The sequence below is a fragment of the Oncorhynchus kisutch genome, linkage group LG26, assembly GCF_002021735.2.
Source record: "Oncorhynchus kisutch isolate 150728-3 linkage group LG26, Okis_V2, whole genome shotgun sequence".
NCBI lineage: Eukaryota > Metazoa > Chordata > Actinopteri > Salmoniformes > Salmonidae > Oncorhynchus > Oncorhynchus kisutch.
Genome location: NC_034199.2, coordinates 23252383 through 23277005, shown reverse-complemented (window position 1 = coordinate 23277005; position 24623 = coordinate 23252383). Strand labels below are relative to the sequence as shown.

Genomic DNA, 24623 nt, shown 5'->3' with positions numbered 1-24623 from the left:
ACACGTAAAGTGTTGGTCCCATGTTTCATGAGCTAAAATAAAAGAGCCCAGACATTTGTCATAGGCACAAGAAGTATATTTCTCTCAAATTTTGAACACACATTTGACTACATCCCTGTTAGTGAGCATTTTTCATTTGCCAAGATAATCCATCCACTTGACAGGTGTGTTATATCAAAAAGCTGATTAAACCGCATGATCATTACACAGGTGCACCTTGTGCTGGGGACAATAAAAGGCCACTCTAAAATGTGCAGTTTTGTAACACAAAACACAACCCAATGCCACAGATGCCTCAAGTTGAGGGAGCCACCTGAGCTGTTGCCAGAGAATTGAATGTTAATTTCTCTACCATATGCCACCATAAGTTATTTTAGAACATTTTGCAGTACGTCCAACCGGCCTCACAACCGCAGACCAAGTGTATGGCGTTGTGTGGGCGAGCGGTTTGCCAATGTCAATGTTGTGAACAGAGTGCCCCATGGTGGCGGTGGGGTTATGGTGTGGGCAGGCATAAGCTACGGACAATGAAAACATTTGCATTTCATCGATGGCAATTTGAATGCACAGAGATACCATGATGAGATCCTAAGGCCCATTGTTGTGCCAATCATCTGCCGCCATCACCTCATTTTTCAGCATGATAATGCATAGCCCCATGTCGCAAGGATCTGTACACAATTCATGGAAGCTGAAAATGTCCAAGTTGTTCCATGGCCTGCCTACTCACCAGACATGTCACCCATTGAGCATGTTTGGGATGCTCTGGATAGACGTGTACAACAGCGTGTTCCAGTTCCCGCAAATATCCAGCAATTTCGCACAGCCATTGAAAAGGAGTGGAACAACATTCCACAGACCACAATCCACAGCCTGATCAACTATATGCGAAGGAGATGTGTCGTGCTGCATGAGGCAAATGGTCACACTAGATACTGACTGGTTTTCTGATCCATGCCCCTACCTTTTTTGAATGGCATCTGTGACCAACAGATGCATATCTGTATTCCCAGTCATGTGCAATCCATAGATAAGGGCCTAATGATCTTATTTCAATGGACTATAATTGAAATTAACTGTAACTCAGTAAAATCTTGGAAATTGTTGCATGTTCGTTCAGTATATATTAACACACCAAAAATAAGGGCATGGTTAGGTCAACGATACATTTCACAGGTACACATATGAACTTGCATCGTACAGTTTGGTACCTTGTAGGTATAATGGGAAATTTTTCTACCCAATATTTTGAATATAAGGTACGATCATCACTTTGATAGGAGTGGGCAATGTACTGGTGGGGCTCATAAGCATATTTGGGGCGTGGTCAAGAGAAATGTTCTCCAGGTACATAACCCAATTTAATTATATTACTCTCAGCCTGAAACCCAGAATTTGTGGGAAACTGGTTGAAATTAAATCAGGCGGAGGCCCAGCTACAATAGTCAAATTATCAAGTTCTGACCCTTAGTTCCTTTGTGATGTCTTTGTTTTAGTATGGTCAGGGCGTGAGTTGGATGGGCGGTCTATGTTATTTTATCTATGATTTGGTATTTCTGTGTTTGGCCTGGTATGGTTCTCAATCAGAGGCGGCTGTCAATCGTTGTCCCTGATTGAGAACCATACTTAGGCAGCCTGTTTTCACCCTTGAGTTGTGGGTTTAGTGTTTTCTGTTTAGTGTGTTTTGCACCTGACGGAGCTGTTTTGGTTGTGTTTTTGTTTCTTTGTTTGATAGTGTTCAGTTTAAATAAATAACATGAACAAGTATCAAGTTCTGACCCTTAGTTCCTTTGTGATGTCTTTGTTTTAGTATGGTCAGGGCGTGAGTTGGATGGGCGGTCTATGTTATTTTATCTATGATTTGGTATTTCTGTGTTTGGCCTGGTATGGTTCTCAATCAGAGGCGGCTGTCAATCGTTGTCCCTGATTGAGAACCATACTTAGGCAGCCTGTTTTCACCCTTGAGTTGTGGGTTTAGTGTTTTCTGTTTAGTGTGTTTTGCACCTGACGGAGCTGTTTTGGTTGTGTTTTTGTTTCTTTGTTTGATAGTGTTCAGTTTAAATAAATAACATGAACAAGTACCACGCTGCGCTTTGGTCCTCACCTTCTTCCACCGACGACCGTTACACAAATGTTTATTCACGGGAACGTTCTAAAGTCAAGAATACAAAACAATTCATTTTATACTGACTTCTCATGCCCAGACACACGGTGTGTGGTCAACCGATTAATCGGAATGGCCGATTAATTAGGGCCAATTTCAAGTTTCCATAACAATCGGAAATCTGTGTTTTTGGGTGCCGATTTCCAGAATCAGGGTCTATGCAACAGTTTGGGCTGCCTGGCTCATTGCGAACTAATTTGCCAGAATTTTATGTAATTATGACATACATTGAAGGTTGTGCAATGTAACAAGAATATTTAGAGACTTAGGGATGCCACCTGTTAGATAAACTACCGAACGGTTCCGTATTTCCCTGAAATAATAAACGTTTTGTTTTCGAAATGATAGTTTCCGTATTCGATCATATTAATGACCAAAGGCTCGTATTTCTGTGTGTTATGTTATAATTAAGTCTGATTTGATAGAGCAGTCTGACTGAGCAGCAGCAGGCCCGTAATCATTCATTCAAACAGCACTTTCGTGCGTTTTGCCAGCAGCTCTTCGCAAGCACAGCTCTGTTTGACTTCAAGCCTATCAGCCTTAACCAATGTGAAATGGCTAGCTAGTTAGCTGCGTGTGCGCTAATACTGTTTCAAACATCACTCGCTTTTAGATTTGGAGTAGTTATTCCCCTTGCGCTGCAGGGACCGCGGCTTTTGTGGAGCGATGGGTAACGATGCTTTGAGGGTGGCTGTTGTCGATGTGTTCCTGGTTCGAGCCCAGGTAGGGGCGAGGAGGGGGACGGAAGCTATACTGTTACACTGGCAATACTATAGTGCCTATAAGAACATCCAATAGGCAAAGGTATATGAAATACAAATGGTATAGAGAGAAATAGTCCTATAAACACTATAATAACTACAACCTAAAACCTCTTACCTTGGAATATTGAAGTCTCACGTTAAAAGGAACCACCAACTTTCATATGTTCTGAGCAAGGAACTTAAACGTTAGCTTTTTTACATGGCACATATTTTACATGGCACATATTATTTTCTTCTCCAACACTTTGTTTTTGCATTATTTAAACCAAATTGAACATGTTTCATTATTTATTTGAGGCTAAATTGATTTTATTGATGTTTAATATTAAGTTAAAATAAGTGTTAATTCAGTATTGTTTTTAATTGTCAGTATTACAACAACAACAAAAATTGGCAGATTAATCGGTATCAGTGTTGAAAAATCATAATCGGTCGACCTCTAATAAGCACACACATACACACATGTCCTGCTACGCACACACTGTCTGTCTCACTACCCAGCCGACAGAGATAGTGACCTTGTCCTTGAGACGTACTCCCCGTTCTCTCCCAAATCTCTAGTCAGGTTGGCACCAAGCTCAGACAGTCTGTGTTTAAAATACCATAAAGACATATTGTTTTACCCTAATTCTGACTAAGACTACACATTTATTGATTATGATTTTATACATTCTAATCAATTCCATACAATTATATGTTTCAGGGCGGAATATTCTAATCATTCAATTAACAGACAATTCTCACCTATCAACTGTCAGTGGAAGTGTTATAGCAGTTTACAGTAAGTGTTATGCCAACGCAAGTAGAGCACCTCGTTTGACACCTCCCAAGTCCATAGCCCACCCCAGACCCCCCTCAGCATCCAGAACCAGCACCGGACTAGCTGCCTGAGGAGGAGATGACGGAATGCAGGCCTTGAGGCGAGTAGAGTACTGCAGAGGCATTGCTTACTCCCACTACCCTTGGCCTGTAGCCCTCTTCCCCTGCCTTTATTTATTTATTTTTGCCCTCTTCAGGCCACCACAGACCAGACCAGGACCAGCCAATTGCCAACCCACCTGGAGCAGATCAGGCTGCATTGCCACCAGAACCGGAGACACCAACCTACGCCTGGAGCGAGCAGACCACAGGGGAGTGCCTCCATTGACCTATGGGCTTCCAGGTGTCCGCTTGCTCTGAGGTTTGTCCTTCCTCCTCCTGCAGGACAATAGCAGACCAACGACCAGACCAGAACCAACTGCCCAGCCATTATCTGCAGAATCTGTAAAGGGGACCATCCCACCTCAGACTGCACTTCCACACGACCCTGCAACCTGTGTGGGAAAGGGGGGCACTTCTTCGTAACCTACACCAATTCCTAGGCCGGCAGAGCAATGGCCAATGCCACCAACCCCACTAGCCCAAATCCCTCCCCCTCCACCATACAACAACAACGAAGACCCAGAACCAGACCCATACCTTAACACAGGCACCGACCAACCCACCACCCAAGATGTCTCACAAACGGCCCCCACCTGTCACCAGGCCAATGGACATACCCTCCCCATCATCTCTCTCCCTCACCATCTCTCTCCCCCTTCCTTCACACTACACCTATCCCTCTCACAGAACCAGACCAGAACCAGGAACCATTCATCACCACACCAGAAGAGGCGCAGAGGAAAGACCAAAGATCTAGACCTAAGCCTGGAGCGGGCAGGCCACAGGGGAGTACCATCACTGACTTCCGGGTCCTGGGCTTCCAAGTGTATCGGCTCGCTCCTCAGTTTGTTCCCCCTCCCATCTGCAGATCCAACACCAGTCCCAGTTCCAGCACCAGAACAGGCACGGAGGAGGGACCAAAGATATAACTTTCACTCAGAGCAGGAAGACCACAGAGGAGTGCCACCATTGATCTCATGGTCTTCCTTGTGGGTCTGTCCTCTCCTTAGGTTGTCCTTCCTCCCCTCTGCAGATCCAGCACCAACCAGGTTTCCAATACCAGACTAGGTGCGGAGGAGTGGAATCTAGTATATCCAAGCCTTCTAATTCATTTTTGGTTGGAGAAAGGGTTTTGGCTCGATGTTGTTATCTGGGAGATCCATTTGAAGTCTGAAAATTTTTACTACGGAAATTGTGGATGAGTTGGATAAGGTGGCTTCGGTGAGAGTAACGAGAGGTGGGTTTATTTCATTTTTTTGTGTATCTATGAAACAGAAGGAGGGTGCTCTGCGCCTCATGAAGATATTGGATTGGAATGTGTTGGATGTTTGAAGCAGGGTGCCTATCAAGGGTGTTATTGTGCACACAAACTGACCCACGTGGTGGATGTAGTGAAGAAGTCCATTCCATCAATTCTATAGTTCTTTGATGAAGAGTCTCTCCCTTCTCACATGTATACCAAATTTGCATACAATATTTCATTTATAGCTAGTCACCATGTAATTGTAATACTCCATTTCCTACCAGACCATCGTGTCAGTGAGTGTGATGGATTAGCTACAGTAAGTTACTGTGAATTGTATTATATCCCACTTGTAACTAGTTGCAAGTAAAACATAGAAAATTATAGATGCACTATGCAGATACTGCGCCGCCATTTCATGGTTTCTAAAATTCTAATAGTTCACCTAATTTCAATTTGTGACAAAAAAAGCAAGTATAGCATAGATAATCATTGTACCATCTATTATGGGAAGAACAGCTCAAATAATCAAAAAGATTAATCAAATCAAATGTATTTATTTGTCACATACACATGGTTAGCAGATGTTAATGCGAGCGTAGCGAAATGCTTGTGCTTCTAGTTCCGACAATGCAGTAATAACCAACGAGTAATCTAACCTAACAATTCCAAAACTACTACCTTATACACACAAGTGTAAAGGGATAAAGAATATGTACATAAAGATATATGAATGAGTGATGGTACAGAATGGCATAGGCAAGATGCAGTAGATGGTATTGAGTACAGTATATACATATGAGATGAGTAATGTAGGGTATGTAAACATATAAAAGTGGCATAGTTAAAGTGGCTAGTGATACATGTATTACATAAAGATGCAGTAGATGATATAGAGTACAGTATATACGTATGCATATGAGATGAATAATGTAGGGTATGTAACATTATATTAGGTAGCATTGTTTAAAGTGGCTAGTGATATATTTTACATCATTTCCCATCAATTCCCATTATTAAAGTGGCTGGAGTTGAGTCAGTGTGTTGGCAGCAGCCACTCAATGTTAGTGGTGGCTGTTTAACAGTCTGATGGCCTTGAGATAGAAGCTGTTTTTCAGTCTCTCGGTCCCAGCTTTGATGCACCTGTACTGACCTCGCCTTCTGGATGATAGCGGGATGAACAGGCAGTGGCTCGGGTGGTTGTTGTCCTTGATGATCTTCATGGCCTTCCTGTGACATCGGGTGGTGTAGGTGTCCTGGAGGGCAGGTAGTTTGCCCCCGGTGATGCGTTGTGCAGACCTCACTACCCTCTGGAGAGCCTTACGGTTGTGGGCGGAGCAGTTGCCGTACCAGGCGGTGATACAGCCCGACAGGATGCTCTCGATTGTGCATCTGTAGAAGTTTGTGAGTGCTTTTGGTGACAAGCTGAATTTCTCCAGCCTCCTGAGGTTGAAGAGGAACTGCTGCACCTTCTTCACGATGCTGTCTGTGTGGGTGGACCAATTCAGTTTGTCTGTGATGTGTACGCCGAGGAACTTAAAACTTACTACCCTCTACACTACTGTTCCATCGATGTGGATAGGGGGGTGTTCCCTCTGCTGTTCCCTGAAGTCCACAATCATCTCCTTAGTTTTGTTGACGTTGAGTGTGAGGTTATTTTCCTGACACCACACTCCGAGGGCCCTCACCTCCTCCCTGTAGGCCGTCTCGTCGTTGTTGGTAATCAAGCCTACCACTGTTGTGTCGTCCGCAAACTTGATGATTGAGTTGGAGGCGTGCGTGGCCACGCAGTCGTGGGTGAACAGGAAGTACAGGACACAATTTCCCTAGTTAAAAGAAATTCATGTTGGCAGGCAATATTTACTAAATATGCAGGTTTAAAAATATATACCTGTGTATTGATTTTAATAAAGGCGCTGATGTTTATGGTTAGGTACACATTGGTGCAACGACAGTGCTTTTTTCGCGAATGAGCTTGTTAAATCACCCATTTGGCGAAGTAGGCTATGATTCAATGATAAATTAACAGGCACCGCATCGATTATATGCAACGCAGGACAAGCTAGATAAACTAGTAATATCATCAACTATGTGTAGTTAACTAGTGATTATGTTAAGATAGTTTTTTTATAAGATACGTTTAATGCTAGCTAGCACCTTACCTTGGCTCCTTGCTGCACTCGCATAACAGGTAGTCAGCCTGCCATGCAGTCTCCTCGTGAAGTGCAATGTAATCGGCCATGATCGGTGTCCAAAAATGGCAATTACCGATTGTTATGAAAACTTGAAATCGGCCATTCTGATTAATCGGTCGACCTCTAGTAAACAATGTGAGGAATGCTGTGTCAGTGGAATAACACACTCAGCCTTGGCTGTTGTTCAATGCCACAGAAAGTAAGTAAGTGCCCATTTGTTATATCTAGCAGTGTCTGGCTAGCATTTAGCCTTCTCCTTAGACTGAACAATGATTAGAGGTCATCATGGCAGCATGTGCACATTTTTTGCATTCATTTGGGACATATAATAGTTGGTGGTGCATGTGGTGTTGGGATAATCTTTGACATCTCATGTTGAGAGATTAGAAATTATGATAGATTATTACTTTCAACACATACAAAGTAACAAACAGTTCTTCAAATTCAATAGCCCATAAGAGATTGTATTAAGTAAACAGAGTCATTTGAAAGTGGAGCAACACTCCCAGGTGAGCTATTTGAAGCGGAAGTAAATTAAATTGTTGCCAGATCTGTTGCGGATTTCAAATGTAGAGCCAGTTATTAACGCGTATTGTCTTTATGTAGGTCACAAAGGAACGGCTTCTAACAATGAACAACCAATATGTTCTGAAAAGGTAGAATTACTTAATCAAAGAAATATAGAAGGTTTATGCCAAAGCAACAAAAGACCATATTACAATAGCTCTATCAATCTACAAAACAGACCAGCCTGGATAGGAATTCAAATTTGACTTCATGAACATCATAGCTGTCCAAGAACACTAAACACAGTATATCCTATATCACTGATAGTTATGCAACTATAGATAAGAGACAGCCAGACAGTTAGAAGTCAACCTATCATCTCCGGATCATAAATCGTCTACAGATATCTAAGGAATAGTTATGTTTTCCATGGGTTTGCCCAAATGCTACTGGCTTGCTGATTCCCCCATAGCTCTTCAACAGGGACAGTTTAGCACATTTTAGAGTTGATCTTGGACTCAACTCAAGTCTCTTACTGCCCTGAAACTGACAATGCAGCTATAATGAGACATTTTGACCTGAATAGAATTAATGGAATAATACATATTTGTTGGCTCAGATGAGGAGGATATCTAGTGACACATTAAAATCTGAATATTCCATGTTGATATGGCAAGTTACTTCATCCCCATGCCAAATTATACTGACACTAACTCTCTCGCTCTCATAAAATGCTGGACATTGCACTCATCACGGTCACACATCCTATTCATCTGCCGAATTCTCACCTCCTAATAATGTGTTTCCTATCTCTCTCCACACACACGCACACATACGAGGAGTAGATAAACAGTCTTCATTGAGATATAAAGTGTGTGTGTGTGTGTGTACATGCGCATGTGTGGGGGAAAAAGGTCAAAAGGACTCCGAAAAAGGACACATAAATGAGGATGTGAAAACAGAAATAACGACCTTCACCTCAGAGCCATGTTGCACTTGAAATTCCAGAGAACGAGGATGTTACAACATGAAACAGTTTGTCCATAACTCTACAAGCAATTGTGATTTATTGCTGTCCACCACCCCTTCTAAAACTTTGACTACGTCTATGCCGTCTACTGAGGCTATGAGAAATATTTACCCGAGGAAGAGATGAAGACTGCTGCTAATCCCAGGACAGTCCACATGACAAAGTGTGTTCTGCAGGAGAAAATTTATAAATATGTCAGGGGGCTTGCTGATCAGAATGTGAAGGACCATAGCTAATTAAATCCCAGATTGCATTACAGGACAGGTGGTGGGTTGATAATATTGACTGATAATGGATTGCTTAATTTTCACAATATTGATTGGAACATAAATGTATAAAGAAGACATTGTCCAATCCAAGCAACGCAACCCCATTTGTTCAGTGGTCTGTCTAATCACATTCTTGACTGATGTGTCAGTTCACCGCCCACCAGTCTACAATCCATACACTGTAGTTAATAATGGTGCTTGCTACCTATTGCAACTTCTAATCCATTTGACATTTGCAATATATTTCAATAAATGTATTAACATTTATTTCATGGACTTCAAATTGTTTTATTTATGGGTAAATCTATTTGAATACAATCACTTTTTAACAGCATCCCTTTTTGATTTAAACAAAACTTTCCAGACACGTTTTCCCATGGAAGAAGTGGTCAGAAAGTGCCTTTTTGGAGAATGGTGGTCAAAGGGTACCCAGCATACCATGAGACGTCCATGTCTTCGTCAATGGAAAATATACATAGTTGGAGTTTGATATAATTCAAAAGCTTATCAAATTGATTGACAACCATGTTTGTAATTTCTTGAAAAATATGTTATTTTTTATTTAACGTTTACGCGTTTTTCGATAATTAACGTTAAACTATGATGTGTTTTTCTTAAAATGTCGATGGTGTAGTTTTTACTTCATCTGAAGTTGTGCCCGCTATCGGTTGAGACACAATCATAGCGTAATTTAATGTCTTCCCACACAGACGAAATGACATTCACTTTCATTTTCTGAAATGAATCACAAAGTATGTTTTATAAAATGATCATTATTAAATGTACCTGTATGTTTCCATTTTCTCCAGACGAGATCAAAGTTGTGTGTGTATCCCAGTTGAACGACACACGTGGAATGCATAAAAGTCACGAGTGCCGGTTGTCGGTTATTTTTTATATATTTATATATAGATTGACGTCAAGCTTCCGCAAAGAAAGATTGCGACAACAGCATTAAAGTAGCCTACATAATATTGACTTGCACCGTCACTGGTGGGAAAGCCAAATGTGTGTTCACAGGACAGTTAACGCTCGTGCGAGCCTGAGTTCAAGGCAATGGGATTATTGGGATTTCAAATCAAATCAAATGGTATTGGTCACATGCATGCGGATGTTGCAAAATGCTTGTTTGAATGAATTTGCTCGGGAAATGTAACGTTATGAACCCTAGGCATAGGCCCTATCGACTGGTAAAACTGTGTAATAACCTACATCAGCTTCAATGACCACACCAACACCATTGTCTTCTTCTCATAATGAGACTAATAAATTAGTACAGTAATTACTTGCACAGGCATAAATTACTGTGGCATTACAGCACCTGCCACCAGAGAGGAGTAGATCTGCATTTTACCCAGAGAGGTCATCAGTGCCTCAGCCAAGAACCAAATCTAGGGATTATGAACCAATTGCTTGGGACAGTGTAAAAATTCAATATTTGTATTTAAAGTTAAAATAATTGACAAATAAAATGTAATTAGACCTAATGAAATTGATATGATTGTGGTGCGTTCTCAGCCCCCTCCTGTACTCCCTGTTCACCCACGACTGCGTGGCCATGCACACCTCCAACTCAATCATCAAGTTTGCAGACAACACAACAATGGTAGGCTTGATTACCAAAAATGATGAGACAGCCTACAGAGAGAAGTTTATTTATTTATTTAACCAGGTAGACCAGTTGAGAACATGATCTCATTTACAACTGCGACCTGGCCAAGACAAAGCAAAGTAGTGCGACAAAAACAACCTCACAGAGTTACATATGGGATAAACAAATAAAATCAAAGTTTATTTGTCACATGCGCCGAATAAAACAGATGTAGACCATACAGTTGAAATGCTTACTTACAGGCACTAACCAATAGTGCAAAAAAGGTATTAGGTGAACAATAGGTAAGTAAAGTCAAGAAATAAAAACAGTAAAAAGACAGTGAAAAATAACAGTAGCGAAGCTAGAAAAGTAGTGAGGCTACATACAGACACCGGTTAGTCAGGCTGATTGAGGTAGTATGTACATCTATATATGGTTAAAGTGGCTATGCATATATCATGAACAGAGAGTAGCAGTAGCGTAAAAGAGGGGTTGGCGGGTGGTGGATGGCGGGACACAATGCAGATAGCCTGGTTAGCCAATGTGCGGGAGCACTGGTTGATCAGACCAATTGAGGTAGTATGTACATGAATGTATAGTTAAAGTGACTATGCATATATGATAAACAGAGAGTAGCAGCAGCGTAAAATAGGGGTTGGGGGACACACACAATGCAAATAGTCCAGGTAGCCACAAACATACAGTCAATAACACAATAGAAGAAATCTATGTACAGTGTTTGCAAATGTAGTAAGATCAGGGAGGTAAGACAATAAATAGAGACAAAATAATTACAATTTAGCATTAACATTGGAGTGATAGATGTGCAGATGATGATGTGCCAGTATAGATACTGGGGTGCAAAAGGGCAAAAAAAATAACAATATGGGGATGAGGTAGTTGGGTCTACTATTTACAGATGGGCTGTGTACAGGTACAGTGATTGGTAAGCTGCTCTGACAGCTGATGCTTAAAGTTAGAGAGGGACATATAAGTCTCCAGCTTCAGTGATTTTTGCAATTCGTTCCAGTCATTGGCACCAGAGAACTGGAAGGAAAGGCGGCCAAATAAGGTGTTGGCGTTGGGGATGACCAGTAAAATAAACCTGCTGGAGCGTGAGCTACGGGTGGGTGTTGCTACGGTGACCAGTGAGCTGCGATAAGGTGGGGCTTTACATAGCAAAGACTTATAAATGACCTGGAGCCAGTGGGTTTGGTGATGAATCTGTAGCGAGGGCCAGCCAAGGAGAGCATACAGGTCGCAGTGGTGGGTAGTATATGGGGCTTTGGTGACAAAGCGGATGGCACTGTGATAGACTACATCCAATTTTCTGAGTAGAGTGTTGGAGGCTATTTTGTAAATGACATCGCCGAAGTCAAGGAACGGTAGGATAGTCAGTTTTACGAGGGTATGTTCAGCAGCATGAGTGAAGGAGGCTTTGATGCAAAATAGGAAGCTGATTCTATATTTAATTTTGGATTGGAGATGCTTAATGTGAGTCTGGAAGGAGAGTTTACAGTCTAGCCAGAAACCTAGGTATTTGTAGTTGTCCACATATTCTAAGTCAGAACCGTCCAGAGTAGTGATGCTAGTCGGGCGGGTGGGTTGAAGAGCATGCATTTAGTTTTACTAGCATTTAAAAGCAGTTGGAGGCCACGGAAGGAGTGTTGTATGCCATTGAAGCTCGTTTGGAGGTTTGTTAACACAGTGTCCAAAGAAGGGTCAGATGTATACAGAATGGTGTCGTCTGCATAGAGGTGAATGAGAGAATCACCAGCAGTAAGAGCTGCTGTATTTATTGGGTCATTATGCTAGTATTATGTATGTTTGTAATAGTGTGTTATATGTGAAAGTGTGTTTTTTCATTATAAATTGTATTTTAATGTTTAAGGACTCTTGGAAGATTAGTCCAAATGGAGAATAAAAGAGATACAAATCAAATCAAGACGACAACATTGATATATACAGAGAAAAGAGTCGACCCGAGAATTGAACCCTGTGGCACCCCCATAGAGACTGCCAGAGGTCCGGACAACAGGCCTTCTGATTTGACACACTGAACTCTATCTGAGAAGTAGTTGATGAACCAGGCGAGGCAGTCATTTGAGAAACCAAGGCTATTGAGTCTGCCGATAAGAATGTGGTGATTGACAGAGTCGAAAGTCTTGGCCAGGTCGATGAAGACGGCTGCACAGTATTGTCTTTTATCGTTATGATATCATTTAGGACCTTGAGAGTGGCTGAGGTGCACCCATGACCAGCTCGGAAACCAGATTGCATAGTGGAGAAGGTACGGTGGGATTCGAAATGGTCGGTGATTTGTTTGTTAACTTGGCTTTTGAAGATTTTAGAAAGGCAGGACAGGATGGATATAGGTCTATAGCAGTTTTGGTCTAGAGTGACTCCCCTTTGAAGAGGGGGATGACCGCGGCAGCTTTCCAATATTTGGGTATCTCAGACGATACGAAAGAGAGGTGGAACAGGCTAGTAATAGGGGTTGCAACAATTTTGAGCGTGACGTGGGATTGAAACCTGCCGAGCCAACCGAGGCACGGAAACCTCTCGAGCCAGCCAGGGTGTGAAAGCCCGACGGGGTGGCTTAGGCACCCCTGGTTCCATCGGCGGCGGACTCCACCCCGACGTCACCAACAAAACAAACAAACCAAAAAACTCCTGGGCCAGCTGGGCAAACAAGACCTGACGATCCGGCTGAGGCCCGACGTGGTATGGGCGCCTTCCGAGCCAACCGGGGCAAGGAAACCTCTCGAGCTAGCTAGGGCGTGGAAGCCCGATGAGCTGGCTAGGCACCCCCAGTTCCATCGACGGCGACCCAGAGCCGACGTCACCACCAACCGGAACGCCAGTACTCCCCGATGCTTCATATGTTAGCTGATGCATTCTGTCACAATAATTGACGCTGGAGAGACAAAGCAGGTACGGGGAGTCAAACATCTAATAAATAACGGACATGGAACAAGACAGGAACACCGTCAGCACAAGGGTAACAAAGATAAAAACAATTAATGCATCAGCAGGAAACAGAGCAGGGGAACTGACAAATATAGGGGAGGTAGTAAACAGGAGATGAGGGAGTCCATGTGAATCCAATATCGCTGATGTGCATGACGAGGGAAGGCAGGTGTGCGTAATTGATGATGGCAGGAGTGCGTGATGCAGGGCAGCCTGACGCCGTCGAGCGCCAGGGGGGAAGAGCAGGAGCAGACATGACTTTTGTCTACAAAACAAAAGAGATGATCGTGGACTTCAGGAAACAGCACCGCGTTGTGCGGTCTGCACGACACATCACCGGGGGCAAACTATCTACCCTCCAGGATACCTACAACACCCGATGTCACAGGAAGGCAAAATCATCAAGGACAATAACCACCCGAGCCATTACCTGTTCACCCCGCTTCCATCCAGAAGGAGAGGTCAGTACAGGTGCATCAATCTGGGACCGAGAGATTGAAAAACAGCTTCTATCTCAAGGCCATCAGATTGTTAAACAGCCATTACTAGCACAGAGAGGCTGCTGCCTACTTACAGACTTGATATCATTGGCCACTATAATAAATGGAACACGAGTCACTTTAATAACGCCACTTTAAGAATGTTACATATCTCGCATTACTCATCTCATATGTATATACTGTATACTGTATCCTGCCCTGCTAGAGCTGCCCCGGTCAACTGTAAATGCTGTTATTGTGAAGTGGAAACCTCTCGGAGCAACAACGGCTCAGCCGCGAAGTGGTAGGCCACACAAGCTCACAGAAAGGGACCGCTGAGTGCTAATAAGCTCCAAATAGCCTTTGGAAGCACGGTCAGCACAAGAACTGTTCGTCTGGAGCACACAAGCCTAAGATCACCATGCGCAATGCCAAGTGTTGGCTGCAGTGGTGTAAAGCTCTGGAGCAGGGGAAACGCATTCTCTGGAGTGACGAATCACACGTTACCATCTGGCAGTCTGACAGACGAATCTGGGTTACCTGCCTCAATGTATAGTACCAACTGTAAAGTTTGATGGAGGAAGAATAACAGTCTGGGGCTGTATTTCATGGTTCGGGCTAGGCGCCTTAGTTCCAGTGAAGGGAAATCTTAATGCTACAGCATACAATGACATTCTAGGCGATTCTGTGCTTCCAACATCATGGCAACAGTTTCCTGTTTCAGCATGACAAATCCCCCGTGCACAAAAGCGAGGTCTATACAGAAATGGTATGTTGAGGTCTTGTGGAAGAATTTGACTAGCCTGCATATTGGCCATATACCACACCCCCTTGAGCCTTATTGCTTAATTATACATCTCAACCCTCACCTATTACCCTACAGTACTTCCCAATAGGAGATGCCATATACCACACCCCCTTGGGCCTTACTGCTTAATTACACATCTCAATCAAAGCTCACAGATTACTGCACCTGTACATAGCCCACCTATAATTTAGCCCAAACAACTACCTCTTTCCCTACTGTATTTATTTTATTTATTTATTTATTTTGCTCATTTGCACCCCATTATTTTTTATTTCTACTTTGCACATTCTTCCACTGCAAATCTACCATTCCAGTGTTTTACTTGCTATATTGTATTTACTTTGCCACCATGGCCTTTTTTTGCCTTTACCTCCCTTATCTCACCTCATTTGCTCACATCGCATATAGACTTGTTTATACTGTATTATTGACTGTATGTTTGTTTTACTCCATGTGTAACTCTGTGTCGTTGTATGTGTCGAACTGCTTTGCTTTATTTTGGCCAGGTCGCAATTGTAAATGAGAACTTGCCTCCCTGGTTAAAGAAAGGTGAAATAAATCAATAAAAAATCCTCACCTATTACCCTACAGTACTTCCCAATAGGAGCTGCCACCCACCCACCTCTTCCCCCACACTAGTTTCTTCCCCCACACTAGTTTCTTCCCATAGTGCTTTCTCGCGGCCCGGTCAGGTGACAGGCTTTGGAGCAGCTGGCCAGCCTCGTCGCTCTCCATCATCCTATGCTCGTAACAAGCACCGTCGCCAAGCGGGAGTGCACGGGAACGGGATAGAGGCTCATACTAACGGATTGATCTGAATATTTTCAAGATATTGGACGGAACTGATTTAGGGTCAACGGCATGGTCGAGCGAACAGCATTTCTGTTGTTATGGGTGGCAACCTTGACGCTGACATCGGAGGTAAGTAAAAGGGAGAAAACTGGTGCCTTCTGGATGATGCACGAGCTTTCATAAGGTATTTCCCCTCACTGTAAGCAGCGGAGGATACGGGTATTGCGATTAGGCTACCTTCCTTTTTCAATTTCAGAATTACACAAGCATGTTTGTTCAGTTTTTCTTCTTACAGACCACTATTTTAGCCTTCCAAATATCTAAACGAAGATGATAGGGCCTTTATTGTGCGATTGCTTTTGTTTCACTGGTGTAACCTACGTGCATGCTGATCTGGTATTTTACAAGGGTGTGTGAGCATTCTGTAGAATATTGAGCAGATTTTCGTTTAGACCTGATAAACAAACCAGATAATTAGGTTTACTCCCCCAGATCATTGTCTAATTGAACACACAAAAAACCATAGGGTTTCACAGAAGTGTCCCTTCTTCTTTTTTTACCTCATCTGCACATCATTATCTGTCTTCTTTGACCTTTTCCTTACACTCCATTATGTACAGTTAAACTAAACTCATTACCATTTGAATAAAGCAATATTTTAAATCCCAGCAACCTTTAAAATAAAGTTCAAGAGCAAACGGTTTTCAATAGTTTGTAATGATTAAATAAATAAATAATTCATTGGACTTTAAGAAATGACAATCATTTAACACAATGGAATTTTCTCAAAAATGTTTATTGACAAAGAGGTTTCAAATTAATCTCACCCCATTTAAATTTGAGCATAGCTCATGAGCCCACCTCTGATACTGTTCACGCCGTATCCAGACCCCACCGGTAACAGAGAAGAGCTCGTTACCATCCCCTTCTTTTAGAGTGTTTGTTGTGGTTTTGGAACCTGGAACAACCATTTTCAGTGGCGCCACAGCTTTCTTCAGTGTCACTGGTTTCTTTCTCCCTTTGCTTTCTTCCTTCTCTCTTAGTTTTTATTGCCTTGTCCTCCTGGAAGCTTGTGAAGTGAGGCTGTCAGGACTGTAGCCGACTCAGCCTTTCTTTTCCCAGACCTTGCCTCTTGTATCCTTGGCATGGATATTCCAATATGACCTCTGCTGCTGTTTGTTGTACAACTGGTACTTTTAATAAAAACAAACAAACAAATTAACAACAAGAACTCATGAGTATTGGTTCAAAAAACAATTATTTCTAATCACTCTATATGCTACTATATATTTCCTTAAATTAGTGCTGATGTTTTTTCTTACCAACATTCGGAGCAAGGTCACTGGAGACATGTGGGTGCTTGGGGTGGAGGATGTGGCGGCATTTGATGTTGTGGCAAGGTTAGAGGTCATAATTGGGGTGAAGCCAACAGCTTGAGCCAGACTGGTTGCTTGTGGCATATGGATGGAGAATTCTGGGTGTTGCTTAATAAAACCGTAAAACTAGCCTATGCCTGCCAACCCCCTTTCTTTATTGAATGTGTTTTGCATTACCATGCTGGCCTTCTAGGCAGAGCTGCAAAGAAAAATCCATATCAGACTGGCCAATAAAAATAAAAGATTAAGATGGGCAAAAGAACACAGACACTGGACAGAGGTACTCTGCCTAGAAGGCCAGCATCCTGGAGTCGCCTCTTCACTGTTGACGTTGAGATGTTTTTTTTTGCGGATACTATTTAATGAAGCTGCCAGTTGAGGACTTGTGAGGCCTTGAGGACTCTGTTTCTCAAACTAGACACTCTAATGTATTTGTCCTCTTGCTCACTTGTGCACCGGGGCCTCCCACTCCTCTTTCTATTCTGGTTAGAGCCAGTTTGAGCTGTTCTGTGAAGGGAGTAGTACACAGCGTTGTACGAGATCTTCAGTTTCTTGGCAATTTCTCGCATGGAATAGCCTTCATTTCTCAGAACAAGAATAGACTGACGAGTTTCAGAAGAAAGGTCTTTGTTTCTCACCATTTTGAGCCTGTAATCAAACCCATAAATGCTGATGCTTCAGATACTCAACTAGTCTAAAGAAGGCCAGTTTTATTGCTTCTTTAATGAGAACAGCAGTTTTCAGATGTGCTAACATAATTGCAAAAGGGTTTTCTAATGATCAAATAGCCTTTTTAAAATGCTAAACTTGGATTAGCTAACACAACGTGCCATTGGAACACAGGAGTGATGGTTGCTGATAATGGGCCTCTGTACGCCTATGTAGATATTCCATAAAACACCTGCCGTTTCCAGCTTGAATAGTCATTTACAACATTAACAATGTCTACACTGTATTTCTGATCAATTTGATATTATTTTTATGGACAAACAAAATGTGCTTTTCTTTCGAAAACAAGGACATTTCTAAATGACCCCAAACTTTTGAACGGTAGTGTGTGTATGTATGTATGTATGTATGTATGTATGTATGTATGTATGTATGTATGTATGTATGTATGTATGTATGTATGTATGTATGTATGTATGTATGTATGTATATATATCTTAGGAACGGTGGAGAACTGACCCCTAATCTAACCCCCTATTCTGACCCTAATCCTGCAAACTGAAGGTTAGCTAGCTATGCTAGCAGACATGATCTTATGCTAACTAACTGGCTAGCATTTAGTTCAACTCAGACTTTCTGCTATTGAAGTCGCTAGTTACCTAACTGGGCTAGCAAATGACAGATAAAAACAAATAATCAACCCTCAGGGGCCTCTCGCCCAGTTGGAAGGAGGGGGCATTTTCCCCCAACATACTAACCTAACATATTACTACTTTACTCAAAAACAAGTGGATGATTTATCTTAAGGCTTCCTTACGTGTGTATATATACAGTACCAGTCAAAAGTTTAGACACACCTACTCATTCAAGGGTTTCTTTATTTTTGTGCTATATATTTTATATTTGAGATTCTGGAAAGTAGCCACCCTTTGTCTTGATGACAGCTTTGCACGCTCTTGGCATTCTCTCAAACAGCTTCATGAGGTAGTCACCTGGAATGCATTTCAATTAACAGGTGTGCCTTGTTAAGTTAAGTTGTGGAATTTATTTCCTTAATGCGTTTGAGTAAAAACCTTGGAATGAGTAGGTCTGTCCAAACGTTTGACTGGTTCTGTATATTTTTTAATGCTCATGTTGTCCCTCAGTGTCTCATGCAATGAATGACACATTTTCCAAAGCAATACTAAATAGAATGTTTGAAAGAGAGTAAAAAGGAACCAATAAAATAAATAAATAAAAAATGTAAATATTAGTTATGCCTTGGAGAGCTTTGGTGTCATTTAACAACAAGGAACCGATTTTAATAAATTCCCTCAACTCGCTGTAGCAGCGTGGAGAGGACCAGAGAAAGGCAGGGGAAGGGCCACAAGTGACACATGAAGCAGCAGGCAGAGCCGCAGAGAGGGTACAGACTGCAGAGCAGAGCAACAAGGCTCAGCCGAGCGGACACAAACAGGAAAGTCGCTACATCATCCAAAAGTTGGCGGCAGCCTTAAAAAGTAGCTTCATTTGTCACAATCCTAAAATCGCTGGAGGTGTCTGAAATCTTGCTTAATCTAGCATCAAAGTTGCTATATTGACAACACTGGCACAAACTGTTTCGGATTGAGAAGCCTGTGGATGCCTTTATTGACCTTACGTTAACATGATACAATGTTGCATGTCACATAGTGGCCAGCGGAGGCTGGTGGGTTGGTTATGTGGTGAGGAGAACAGAAAAGGACGAAGCTCGACACAAGCAAGATGGTGTCAGTGCTGCAGTGTTAAGATACTTGCACAGCAAATTGAGCAGTGTTACCCAAGGGGCAAGGGTTCCGGTCTGGAAGCATGCTTTTGACTGCACCGACAGTATTGCTTTGGTACTGCAGTTTAACTCAATGACGGCCGACAAAGACATTTCCCATTAATGGCCCCATAGAGAAGTCAAATTATAAAACCCCTAGTAAGACACTTTAGTCATCACCTTTGTGCACAAAACATCTGTTAAAATTATTGTCGGGAAGGCACAAATGTAAAATGTTAATCTTTGGCTGTGAGTTATAAAAAAATTAACATATATATTTTTTTCACTTTTTTATCACTAAAGATATTAACATTTTACGTTCGTGCTCTGCGGTCATGACCACAGATAGCCAGGGAAGTGCTGGTTGGCTTGTTTAGCTGTCCACTTGCTCTGACCGAGTTTCCAAAGCATATTCGCTGTCCAGTTCGCACTGAGTTCTAGTGCGCAGGCAGAGTATTCCCAGTAAGAAAGATGGCAGCATCCACGTAACGGCAAATGCAAACGTGAGTAGATTATTTTGAAAACAAAGGTTGGTCATCTTTGAGGCAATCTCTAGTTCTTAGTGTATATATCAGGTGGTGTTAACTAGTGTTCATATTTTTTTGTGAACAATTTAGTGTTGATTCAGCAGTTCAATTAACTCTGGTGTAAAAGAACACCAGTGTTGGTGTTAATATCCAGTCTTTAGTGTGAGAGTATTTGTTTTAATCTGCAGGGACTAAAGCATTACTATACAGCAAATTCTCCAGTGTTAAAAAAACCCTGAGTGTTACATTTAACACTGGTCCAGTGTCAATACAGGTCCATACTTTTCAGTCTTAAATGAACACACTGCTTAGTGTAAAGCCTTCTTTGCATATTTTCCAGAGTGCCTTGCCTTTCATGGGTGGTAACTCTACAATTAACTCGAAAAAGGAAAGGACATTGGCAAATTATATTGGAGGCATTGCTTAGTTGGGATGTGGCTTTCAATTAGTTATTTTGGGCCAACTGTGAATGGAAGTGTTGTACCGTGTAAGTAGTCTATGGTTATTTGAATTAAAAGTTTGAGTATGTCTATTGTCAGTGCCGAAGTCTTCATAAATGCTTATATAAGAGCATATGACAATAAAGACTTTTTAACATTATTGTAATGTCCTTAACCCAACACGGAATAACAAGAGAGTAAGACCTCTTGGTGTAATGATTAAAAATACTATGAGGTTTTATGTCGTAACACCATTGGTGAAAACTATATACACTTCCTAGTGTTAAAATAATGTTTTATTGCATAACACTGAAAGTTTTCATTCTCTAACACTCACATAGTGTAACAGCGTAGCACTAAACACAGTGTTACATTTAACACTGTCAGTGTTGATTTAACACTCAATATTTTCTGTGTGGAGGTCTGTGGGGTGACGCACAATTGGCCTAGCGTCGTCTGGGTTAGGGAGGGTTTGACCGGTAGGGATATCCTTGTCTCATCGCGCACTAGTGACTCCTGTGGCAGGCCAGGCGCAGTGCACGCTAACCAGGTCGCCAGGTGCACGGTGTTTCCTCCGACACATTGGTGCGGCTGGCTTCCGGGTTGGATGCGCGCTGTGTTAAGAAGTAGTGTGGCTTGGTTGGGTTGTGTTTCGGAGGACGCATGGCTTTCGACCTTCGTCTCTCCCGAGCCTGTATGGGAGTTGTAGCAATGAGACAAGATAGTAACTACTAACAATTGGATACCACGAAATCGGAGAGACAAAAAAGAGGTAAAATAAAAAAATTCATAGACTTAATTATAACATAATAACACAGAAATACGAGCCACAGGTCATTAATATGGTCGTATCCGGAAACTATCATCTCGAAAACAAGACGTTTATTCTTTCAGTGAAATACGGAACTGTTCCATATTTTATCTAACTGGTGACATCCAGTCTAAATATTCCATTTACATTGTACAACCTTCAATGTTATGTCATAATTACGTAACATTCTGGCAACGAGCCAGGCAGCCCAAACTGTTGCTCTGAGAAGTGACACAATTTACCTAGTTTAATATTGCCTGCTAACCTGGATTTTTTAAAGCTAAATATGCAGGTAAAAAAATATATACATCTGTGTAATGATTTTAAGAAAGGCATTGATGTTTATGGTTAGGTACAGTCGTGCAACGATTATGCTTTTTTTCCCGCAAATGTGCTTTTGTTAAATCATCCCCCGTTTGGCGAAGATGGCTGTCTTTGTTAGGAGAAATAGTCTTCACACAGTTCGCAACGAGCCAGGTGGCCCAAACTGCTGCAATTACCCTGACTCTGTTGCAAGAAAAGTGACACCATTTCCCTAGTTAAAATAAATTCATGTTAGCAGGCAATATTAACTAAATATGCAGGTTTAAACATTTATACTTGTGTATTGATTTTAAGAAAGGCATTGATGTTTATGTTTAGGTACACGTTGGAGCAACGACAGTCCTTTTTCGCGAATGCGCACCGCATCGATTATATGCAACGCAGGACACGCTAGATAAACTAGTAATATCATCAACCATGTGTAGTTAACTAGTGATTATGTTAAGATTGATTGTTTTTTATAAGATAAGTTTAATGCTAGCTAGCAACTTACCTTGGCTTCTTACTGCATTCGTGTAACAGGCAGGCTCATCGTGGAGTGCAATGTAAAGCAGGTGGTTAGAGCGTTGGACTAGTTAACTGTAAGGTTGCAAGATTGAATCCCTGAGCTGACAAGGTAAAAATATGTCGTTTTGCCCCTGTACAAGGCAGTTTACCCACCGTTCCTAGGCTGTCATTGAAAATAAGAATGTGTTCTTAACTGACTTGCCTAGTTAAATAAGTTTGTGAAAAAAATAAATAAATTGGTCCCTAAATACCAATTTCCGATTATTATGAAATCTTGAAATCGGCCCTAATTAATCGGCCATTCCGATTAATCGGTCGACCTCTAGTCACATGTTGCTTCACATGTTATCAAATTAAATCACATGAGATCAAATGTGTTCACGTGAAATTCATGTTTTTTTCCATAAGGGTTCTCTCACACCTCGGGTCAACTTGTCTCCAGAGTGACAGGTCAACTTCTCGCGGTGGTGTGTAGGGTGGTGTGGTGTGTAGGGTTGGCTTCAGGGTGAAAAGTGCTGGTGGGAGGCTGGGAGGGAGTATGATATTGAACACTGACACAGAATAGTAACATGCTTCATTGCTGCAAGTGACCTGGGGAACACACTGGATGTCTCAGCTGCTGGGATTACGGCAGAGAAGAGGAGGTCAAAGAGAAGTGGTTCTTACTCTCTGCTATAGTGCAGCCTCTCCTGGGGATGTCACCTTCCCTGAGACGATGGGATCTGAAGTCAACTGTCATCTAGCTAGCTAGTAAATGTTAGTTGGTACCAGAGTGCCAGTCAGCCAGTGGCAGGTATCATATAACATCTAGGCAGGGTTGGAACAAGGCAAGCTACATAAACACAAGCATCCTCTTTCCTAAGCATAACAGACACTCCCAAGGTCCTAACATTGTGGAATGCGGTTTCTCTTACTCCTGTTGCAACTGACCCCCTCAATAACAAGGACTTTTCTTTGGATTGTTTTACTACCTGGCTGTCACATAGCCTACTGTATAAATGTCGAGTGACTAAAAGCAGGCTAGTCTGTTACGTACCATGGCCAAAAGTGCAGTTGCAGTACTATCTTTGTCCCAGCTACACTACTGGTACATGGCTTTCTCCTCTGCCCTCATTCTTAAATTCCTACACAGAGCGTTGACCATTACTGTAACCTAGTTCAATGTGCTGACTCATGCCTGACAAATCTATACTGAACAAAAATATAAACGCAACATGCAATAATTTCATATGTTACTGTTCATATGAGGGAATCAGTCAATTGAAATAAATACATTAGGCTCTAATATATGGATTTCTCATGACTGAGAATACAGATATGCATCTGTTGGTCACAGATACCTTTTTTAAAAAATGGGCCTCACAATGGGCCTCAGGAACTAGTCACTGTATTTCTGTGCATTCAAATTGTAATTGTGTTTGTTGTCCATAGTCTATGCCTGCCCATACCATAGTCCCACCGGCCACCATATGATGGGGCACTCTGTTCACAACATTGACATCAGCAAACCGCTCACCCACACAAGGCCATACACATGGTCTGTGGTTGTGAGGCCGGTTGGACTTACTGCCAAATTGTCTAAAACAACATTGGAGGCAGCTTATGGTAGAGAAATTAATATTCAATTATCTGGCAACAGCTCTGGTGGACATTCCTGCGTCAGCATGCCAATTGTATGCTCCCTCAAAACTTGACAAAACAGGCCTTTTATTGTCCTCGGCACAAGGTGCACCTGTGTAATGATCATGCTGTTTAATCAGCTTATTGATATGCCTCACCTTTCAGGTGGATGGATTATCTTGGCAAAGTAGAACATTTGATAGAAATACAGTTTTTGTGCATATGGAAAATTTATGGGATCTTTTATTTCAGCTCATGAAACATGGGACCAACACTTTACATGTTGGGTTTATATTTTGGTTCAGTGTAGATAGTGTGTCTTAACTCTTGATGAAATGAAGTGAATTAAGATTCTAGGACCACCTGCAACCCTGCTGATGCTGTGTATTTCTGTTGCCATGCCAACTGCATTGCTGTTGAGAGTGAGACACCATCTTGGAAATGCTACCTTCTCCCCATCGCATCAGTTGTTTCTGGCATCCCACCACCTCCTCATAATATCAACTTCCATTCAGGCTCATTGGAAGATGATAGCTATGATTTATGATTGTGTTCCTCGTGTCAGCCATGTTATCAGGGTCCCTTAAAATTAAACACACACACTCATGGACACACCCACGCAAGACATAAAAAAAAAGAGGAAAAGACACAATTAACCGGCTGTGTCAAAGAGCTTCCCTGCAGGTATCATGCAACGAGCACCTAGTGAGAGAAAAGCACACTCCCTGAATTCCACAGGGTGTTAGCTCATAAATAAAGGAAGAAAAAAAATACACCAACAGCAGCATCTACTGAGAACTGTTTGTTAACTGCTGCATAAAAGGACAACG

The 24623-nt window shown here is 42.0% G+C and overlaps 2 protein-coding genes across 7 annotated transcripts in view; one reads left to right on the top strand and one right to left on the bottom strand.

The window, feature by feature from the left end:
• LOC109871025 (CD276 antigen-like) overlaps window positions 1–10107 on the bottom strand; it is a 33195-nt gene extending 23088 nt beyond the window's left edge. The window contains exons 1-2 of one of the 3 annotated variants that reach the window (XM_031806272.1): window positions 9880–10107; window positions 8936–8994 (exon numbers count right to left, since the gene is read on the bottom strand). In XM_031806272.1, the coding sequence (XP_031662132.1) occupies window positions 8936–8994; window positions 9880–9893 (73 nt within the window). In that variant the 5' untranslated portion in view covers window positions 9894–10107. The remainder of the gene's footprint in view (window positions 1–8935; window positions 8995–9879) is intronic. The other 2 variants (XM_020461784.2, XM_020461782.2) reach the window with 2 other exon arrangements.
• A 5505-nt stretch (window positions 10108–15612) lies between these two features.
• LOC109871012 (amyloid-beta A4 protein-like) overlaps window positions 15613–24623 on the top strand; it is a 31879-nt gene continuing 22868 nt past the window's right edge. For all 4 annotated transcript variants that reach the window (XM_020461759.2, XM_020461757.2, XM_020461758.2 and 1 more), the window contains exon 1: window positions 15613–15865. In XM_020461759.2, the coding sequence (XP_020317348.1) occupies window positions 15806–15865 (60 nt within the window). In that variant the 5' untranslated portion in view covers window positions 15613–15805. The remainder of the gene's footprint in view (window positions 15866–24623) is intronic.